This window comes from Squalius cephalus (genome assembly GCF_949319135.1).
Source record: "Squalius cephalus genome assembly, chromosome: 12".
NCBI classification, from domain to species: Eukaryota; Metazoa; Chordata; class Actinopteri; order Cypriniformes; family Leuciscidae; genus Squalius; species Squalius cephalus.
The window spans coordinates 11,616,322-11,625,549 of NC_137133.1; the positions used below are offsets into that span (position 1 = coordinate 11,616,322).

The 9,228-nt window shown below is 37.7% G+C and overlaps 1 protein-coding gene across 1 annotated transcript in view; it reads left to right on the forward strand.

Moving 5' to 3' along the window:
• kcnh5a (potassium voltage-gated channel, subfamily H (eag-related), member 5a) overlaps positions 1 to 1,414 on the forward strand; it is a gene marked incomplete at its 3' end in the record, with an annotated part of 89,754 nt that extends 88,340 nt beyond the window's left edge. Inside the window, exon 12 of the mRNA XM_079888382.1 lies at positions 251 to 1,414. Coding sequence (XP_079744508.1) covers positions 251 to 1,414 — 1,164 coding nt within the window. The remainder of the gene's footprint in view (positions 1 to 250) is intronic.
• Positions 1,415 to 9,228: the final 7,814 nt, after the last annotated feature.

Genomic DNA, 9,228 nt, shown 5'->3' on the forward strand with positions numbered 1-9,228 from the left:
TGAGAAACGAGATAGCTGTTGATAATGAAGGAGCTTATATATGAATACAGTGATAGGCGTCATATTCCTATAGGTAGACGTGGATCAGCTGAGAGTCAGCTGATGCGAGCTTGACTAACGTGACGTGATGATTTAACCAGCATAATAATTCTTTATTCCTTTATTTATTCCTAAGTCTTTATTTAATTCATTCAGTGCAGACAAGGACTCCAAACATACAGATTTCTTACATATCATTGTGTCTCCACAGATTGTTTTTCGCAAGATTGTCGATGTGAAGAAAGAAGAAGAGGAGAGGAGACACCAGAAAAACGAGGTGACCCTGTCTATCCCCGTGGACCATCCTGTCCGCAAACTTTTCCAAAAGTTTAAGCAGCAGAAGGAGATGCGTACACAAGGTTCATCCCAGCATGACCTGGAGAGGAACCAATTTCAGGTGGAACATCACCTCCATCCACTCTCCCACCAGCTTCATCAGCAGCAATATCAGCCCCAGTACCAGGGCCACCATCCCCTTCAACACCAACATGTGACCACCATGCAAAACGGGACCCCTGGCTCAGGAAACGGGAACGGTGGTTCTAGCGTTGTAACAGTCTCACAAATAACCCCAATCCAGAACGCCCTAGCCTACGTTCAGACCGAGGAACCCAACAGCGAAGGCCATGAGGCTATGGAGCTCAAGCCCAGCTTTGGCGTAGAGGACTCGAATTGTCTAAAAGTAACAAGTCCTGTGAGACCCAGAGGAGGAAGGGGACGAGGCTGGATGCGTTTCCATAACATTGCATCAGGATCATCTCCCATGCCTTCGCTAGAACTAGAGAAGCAGCCGCAGCAGAAGGAAGAGGAGTGGGGGGATGTGTCCCAGCCCCTGAATGTGATCTCAGACAATGGGAAGAACCAGGAAGCAGAGGGTGGGGGATCTAACGAAAGGGGTACTGGTGGAAACGGTAACAGTAGTGATGAGACTGATGAGAATACTGCCCTACACAAGACTGATTCTTGCGACAGCGGAATAACAAAGAGTGACTTGCGTATTGACCGGGTAGGTGATTCACGGAGCCCGTATGACAGGGCCTCGATAGAAAGGAGCCCATATGATCAGCCTAGTCCCGGAGTGGGTGACGTGACCCTTCGGGGGATTCAATTTCAGCCTGTCTCTGAACAGGCAGTGCTTCAAAACAGCCTGTATGAGGCAAAGCTGGAACTAAAAGAAGACATCCAGACGTTAAATAGCCGGCTAGCAGCTCTGGAGGACCAGGTGGGGGAGATTTTGAGACTTCTGTCAGAGAAGAGGAAACCTTCCCCACCTCCTCAGACCTCCTCGCCAAAAACTACACATCAGTGCCAGGACATCTTTGCCCTTTCTCAGCCTGTCACTCCAGAGACAGAGGGGGACGATGGACCCCTTTGAATAGGAGAAATATATTTAGATATTGATATGCTGTTTTTATTTATCGTTTCCCTTCCTCTCACTCAGGAAGGAAAGGTGACTACTGATGATTAGGGGAAGGATCCTTGCTGTTGTAAATATATACTTGCATGTCCAGCTGGAATCTGGCCTGCCAATGAAATCTTCTCTATGGATAGTAGTTGCTTGTAAATGTATGGAATCGGTTGCATGCGGAGATGATTTTATTCTGACATTGCACACGGAATCTTCTAACCAGGTGATATTTCAGGGCATTTTCTGTTTGAGTGATGGCTTGGTGCCCCAGATTTGGGATCTTGGGTTGCTGTAAGGCAGAATCAGGCTTGGTCAATACCTCCATCGGTCATTCTTCATAGTGAAATGGCTATTAATAGCTACAGTCATTTAAAGGTATGGCTTGCCCAAAAAATAAAATTCTGCCATCATTTATTCACCCTCATGTCGCTACAAAGCACAAAAGAAGATATTTTGAATAACATCTATTTATTTATTTTTCATTCTGTGTGACTACTTGGTACTTTCAAAGCAAATGTGTAATGATCCGTAATGAATTTACTTCCAATTAGAGGTGGGAATATTTAGGCACCTCAAAATCTGATCTGATTCCAAAATGATCTACATTTTATCATAAGTAGTTTTCCAACTTTTAATCTAAAATTTTTGTGTGCATTTTTATTTAATTACTTGTATAATTTCATTTAATTACAAATTAAAAATTAAATTAAAATATTAAGATTTTTCAACTGACTATAGCTTCAAAACATACAAGCAAATCGTAAATAATAAAGAGGAACAATGAAACATATTATAAGCAATAAATGGTGTGCTTAAGTTCACACAAATGCACAGATCTATTTTGACATATCAGATGTTTTATCCTGCCCATTTAATTCCTTAAGATATAATTGACCGTGTTTACGTTAATTTCGTGTCATAAAAGCATTTTGAGATGCAAGTGCATTTAACCTCTTACTTGACAGAGTCGCACACAACCGCTTTCCGCAAGCGCTCTTCACAAAGCCCACGTGAGCATTTGAAAGCAGACATCTGTCAGTAAGTGAGATTTCTGTATTGAATATATAGACCAATTGCATATCAAACTATAGACTTTCAGTGTATGGACAAAAAAACACTAAGACATTTTGCAAGATTTTGTGAAAGACTGAAGAAAGAAAGTCATACAGATTTGAATACACACCAGGGTGAGTATATTATGACAGAACTTTAGTTTTTAGGTGAACTATCCCTGATTGCTCAAATGATTGGAAGTTAATGAAATTGATTGCCTAGATGATTTCTTGGATGTGATTAAGGAGATAATCCAATAACTAAACTCACTTTTGATATGTGAAACCCATTTCATTACCACCGCTGTTTCAAATTCCATTATTTTGTGGAACATTATGATAGATGAGAGAGAAATGACTTAGCCCAATTTTTGGGGAGCTGTTTTACATGTTTTAGAGAGATATATCTGCATGCTGGATGGATTTAGCTCTGGCATGGTAGGACTACGGACTAATTGTTTTTCCCTTATCAATTATGCAAACATACAAAGTGCAAGACACAAAGTGGGGGGAGGGGAGGGAGGAGGAGGAGAAGGAGGGGGGGAGGAGGGGGGGGGGGGCTTGCATTTGGAAAGCATGAACACATTCAGGTCATTTGGAAATTATACAAGCATGCACTGAATTATTTGCATGACATCAACATTGTGTTTCATATAAAAGGTCATGGATCCCTGGTATTGTTTCCCAATAGCTATCAATATATAGTACCCACAATTAATTTCAGTCCAGATGCATATTTCAAAACCTTCACATTTTAATCCAATACCCAAACTAAAGCCACACTGAACCGCCTACTAAGGTGTTGTTTTTGAAAGAACCTAATGGTTGGTCATTTGAAAGTGCTATGGGGAACTTCTTAATGTTATTATATCCACAGGCAGTGACTCACTGCATATCAGCATAAAGGGTGCTTTAGAGGGTTTATAACATAATGACTAATGCTCATTCACCTCTTATTTCCCATCAGTTCTATTGTAATGTTATTAGTCCATTCTGGTGATGTTCATACCAACACAAGGGATGTGCAGTTGTGAATGGGGTTCAAAAGAGAGACTATTAAGATTAATACTACACCAACAGGAGTGTGGTTGTATTAATTTGACTTTTAATGCCTATAGATCCTTTACAATGAAAATGTTCTGTCATAAAGCAATCCACAAACAAGCAACAGTTCTTCAGTGGTACTTTCTACCCTCTAGTTATTCCCTAATTTGGTTTTGTCTTTGATAAACACATGCTCATCACTGTAAGTGCTCGGATAATAATATTAGTTCACTACTGTTGTTTAATCATCATTTCAGAGGTTATGATGTTCATGGGGACCAAAGACATTAGAACTTTTGTTCTAATAACATTACATCAGTGTCCTGCTCAAATTCCCAATCCCATTATTACCTGTCACCAGTGGATGATGATAAAAGCCTTATTAGGTTATACTGATATGTAAATGACATCACTGTTTTGCTACTTAAGCAAAATAAACATTTGAAAGATGACAGGATTCAGATAAATATAATTTACAGGCTGTAGTATTTCTAAACCACATTATTTTAAATTTAGAATAGTTTTAAGGGATAGTTCACAACAACAACAACAACAAAAATTCTGTCATAATTTTATCACCATTTAACTTCAAACCTGTATGACTTTCTTCAGAGGAACACAAAATGAGAAATGTTGATGTACGGGTCAATTTGACTTTTTTTTTTTTTTTTTTTTTTGCTTGGATTCCCATTAATTTAAATGTGGAAAAGTTGGGCTAGTAGATTTTTTAACATATCACCTTTGGTCATATAAGTCATATAGGTTTTAATGATATGAGAGTGAGTAAAGGATGACAGAATTTTCATCTTTGGGTGAACTTTTTAAAGCATGAAAATAATAACAATTACACCTTGTCTACATCGGACTTGAGGCTGTCTACAATGGACGTGACAAAGCGACCACTGCAAATCGATTTGTTCTTCATATCAGAAGTAGCGTACGCGGCTGGAGTGCATCAGCAATAGTATGGGGCATCAGTTTACTGTCGGCGATCTGTTGCACCAAATCCAGTGTAGACAGCATCACTGATTATAATGGGTTCTATTAGCTTTTGACGCGCCACGGCGCGCAACTTATGTCTGGTGTAGACATGATATAATAATATCTTCTAATAATATCTCACACTTTGATCAGCATCATAAAACACCCTTGCTTATATGCTTTTTCATTCACTGGTTTCATGCTTTGAGATTTCAGTGTCCTGTGCTCCTTCATTCTGTTTGAGTTATTTTTCCTGTCATTCAGCCCAGCAGAGAGGAGCACAGACAGTGAAAGGATTATTCTTTGAGTCTCCCATGAAATTGAAGAGATGGATATAATAGTTGCTAAAAGCTGTAATAGTGTGGCAGATGACGCGAGTCTCCGTAATCGAATGGAGCTAGCTCGCTGCGTGAATCCCAGGGTGCCTGTTCCGAGGATTACACACAGTTTTCAGAAAATTATGAGGGTATTCAACTCCACTGGGTATTGAAACTTTTTGGAGTGGGGTGGGTTTGGAATGACATGCCTGATTCTTACACACGCTGGGAGCCGATGGTGAGCACCATGTGCCTAGTGAGGCGTTGGACTCTGGGCATCTGACTGCATGCTGCATTTTTGAACTGCATAAAACTTAATGCCAATGGGAATGATATTTGCCTGCCAAAGCAGTGTTTTGCTGCGACTTTTCATGCACACACACACACACACACACACACAAAATGGGCAGAGGCCTGGGCACTAAATCACAAAAAACACATCACAAAATACAATATTATGCTGTTCATTAAAAGACATTACATGCCAATACAGGAAGTTTTTGATGACTATCAATACATGCTGGCCATTGCAACACAATCAGCAGATTAATAGTAGGCCTAAATTGCCATTTATCTCCAGTCTCCATAAAAGGAAAAAAAATTAAAATGTAAAACCAAAAGTTGGGATGATGTTAAAAAAAAACTAAATGAAGAAAATTCATTCAATGCATGTTTTGACCTACAATAGTTTATTTAATAACATGAATATTGATTGTCTCTCACCAAATATTAGCTACAGTGCCTTTAAAAAGGATTCATGCCATCATAAGTTTTTGTGTTGTATTGTTTTACAACATTAAACCTCACTGGCTTTTTTTTTGTACACTAATATTTTATGTCAAATGTCTACATTGCCCATTGGTCAGAACTTCTTACAGTTGTTAAACAAAATTATAGCCCCATTCTTTCCTGAATGGAGGGATATCTTAAGTAGATGAGCCTTTATCAAGTGCAACCCATAAATCAAAAAATGTTTTGATTGACATCTGGACTTTTGGATTTGTTCATATTAAACATTAGCTTTAAACTTGAGGTCACCATTTTGCTGGAAATGGATTCATTTGTAGGTGTCTTTGCAGACTCCATCAGAATTTCTCTGTATTTTGCTGCATTCGTTTTACGCTCCACCTTTACAAACCTGCCACGGCCTTTTTGCAGAGAAGCATCCCCATGAGGGTGTGTTCCTGATCATGTGCAGTTTGGCTTACAACAAACATGCCGTTAAGTCCAGAAAGCTCAATTTTATTCTAATCAGATAACAGAACCTTCTTCCAGCTTGTTTCAGAATCTCCCACATGTCTTCTGATGAACTGTAGGCGCGATCTCATATGCAACAGTGACTTATCTTTGTCACTCCCCTATAAAGCTGTGACTAAAGCTTGTCTATTTCTTAATTACGGATTTAACTTGGAACTGTTTTTGCATCCATTTCCTGGCTTGTGCCTTTCTATTGCTTTTTGTTTGCAGAGTTGCTTGGAATATTAGTTTTTCTTCATGGTTTATGTACAGCCGCAGTTCTGACTCACCAAAACTTGGACCTTGCAGATAGAGGTATTTATAATCATCAGAGACTACACACAAGTGAGATCCATTTAACATTGACTATGGCTACAAACCAGTTGGCTGCACCAGAGATGATTTTGACAAGTCACATTAACATGAATACTTACCATTATTATATTTATAGTTATTTTAATCACTGTGTAAAGATCTGTTTTACCTTTTGAAATTAAAGTCTTGTTTGTTGTTGTTGATCACTGACAAAAAGCCAAATGATTCAGTCCACCATGATTCAGTTTCAGTGCTGTACAACAATAAAACATGAAAAATAGAGTGAATATATTTTATAGGCACTGTAAAGGCAAAGATTAGACATTTACTTAAAAAGAACCTGGTGTTTTTTAATTGAAAAAAGCAGCCAAGGTTATAACTAACTTTCAAACAGGATAGAAATAGGTGTCAGATAAATCATTTCAGTTCATTCACACACTTGAGGGAGAGTTAATCATCAGTTTCTTTTAGGACGGCATTTTTTCAGACCTCAGCAGAATTTCATTGCTCTCATCTGTTCTCATAGCTGAAGTGCTGCCCAGGCTCCTCTTACCCTTTTGGAAGCAGTGACCACTGAGTTTATTATTAAGCTCCTTTTCCACTGTAAATGAGACTGCCTTTTTATCAGTGTAAAAATATTGTTATGATAATATTTCTGAGGGAGGTGGGGGAAAGTGTTTATTTTTACCACACTGGCATGAATATTAATAATTTGTTATATACAGTGTAGTACACTGATGTTATAAAATAAAAAAAATAATTGTGCTAATTTACTCATCTTGTCATTTTTTTCAATGTCATTGCATTACACACTGTTTTAATATTGTCCACTATGTCTATATTGTCCTGTTTCAATTATTCAGTTAGTCTCTGATAATCTCAATTGTAAAAAAAAAGCACTGAATGATCTGACACACTGACCCAACTCCAAAAGAACCTCCACAAGTTGTGATACAGTGCAGCTGTTTCCTTGACAACTTCGACCTTAATCTCTGTGGAAATGTTTTACCTTGCCAACAGTGTTGACCTGAGGACTTTTAAATCTATTTTCTATAATCAGATCCCTCAAGATGGACTGGAGAGTTACTCTGTAAATCAAGGTCATTCGCTGAAACCATTCAGGCAAATTTCACCAATATCAAATGCGGAATGACTAGAGTTGAATAATAAGCCATCCTGACACTATACCGAGGTAAGGAAGTATTGTAAGGAGAGTGCAAGTACACAATTCAAATCTGCTACATTGATGAACACACTGACGTTTATGGACTGATTTAAACTTTTTCTCTTTATATGGTTTTAAGTGTGTTAAGTTGTGATACACATATTGGTCATAGGTACAATTTTATAAATTAATTTTTTTTTTTTACATGTATATTATTTATGTATTTAATATTCTATGGCATTTTTAAAGGTTGAAAAGTGAAAAAGGAAACTCTATGCTCCATCAGACAAACTGATGCTGCTTCATGTGTGTCAATGGTTGAGAAGTCATTTAGTGAGGCATTTGTCATAATAATTTGACAGTGCTTAGTGTACATGATATGTGTACTTGTTGTAGGAGGGAGAAAATTTCATCAAGGTTTTGTATGTTACAATTATGTTGCATCATGATTCCAGCATTGTTAAAGGGGATTCTGAATGCTCTACCTTACTGTATTACATTTTGGCCCAGAGATGCACAATATCAACCCAGTCTCGTGAGAAAATCTAACTGTTTTACATTTTGCCACATTTTTGGCGAGTTCATAATTTTCATAGGAAAATGTTTGATTTTGAGGGGGAAAAAAAGCATGAAAGTCCACCCCTAAACTTAACCCTTATAGTGGAGTTTATGCATATTGTACATAGTCATACAAATTAGCATACGAAAAACAGTTTTGAAATGCCATGAGACCGTGTTGACAATAGTGTAAAAATAACTGCCGCTTATCCAGATATACTCTGTGTTCACATAATATTTGATGGTAAATTTATTTGATATCAGTTATCTCCAAACACCACAAACCGCACAAGAAAACTCCATTTTAAATGCCAAAATAAAACATGCACTATTTGTGCAACACAGCTATACTTAGCATGAAGCCTTCCTGAAGAGTTGAGGCTACCACCCACACAATTCTCTTCGCTTCATTTAATTGTGTGAAAATAATATCAGCAAAAATAATATCGTGCGTTTTGATATTTAATTCTTTTTCTTTCTTTTTTTTCTTTCTGGGACAAGCTATTTCTCAGAATACCAGAGTATCTGAATATCTGTCAGTGTGTTTCAACACTGTAATGTCTCGCCAAAAAACACCATCTTTGCAAGAAGACACAAGGCTTCTCTAAATACTTACTGGACTAAAATCAAAGTCTGCCTGCCAGCTTTCCAGGGGCTGTCGGCCAATGTTGTATTTTAATCTAATTAGTACATCAAACATTCAATGCATTTTTACAACATTTGGTCATGTTTCTCAAGTCAACATATTGCTGTTGATAACATACACTGTACAACAACAACAAAAAAAAAAAATTGTAAATAAAACAAAACCTGTTAGTGTGTTCTACAAGAAAATACAATTTTAGTCTTTCTAATTTAAAATTTCACATTTAATTCAGTTTGTTACTTGACAATTCTTTGTAATTATTTGTGAAATTGACTTGAAATTTCTGAGTGAAAAATTGTATTGATTTATTTAACCCTTAAAGCTTAAAAACGTAGGCTCACATCAGGGCAGCATCACACACATGACCAACATCAGCCAATAGTGAGCCTACGCTCTGACGTACAACACAGAAGCGCGACGCTGTTACACTACGTGAACTCACCAGAGGACCACACAGAAGAAAATGA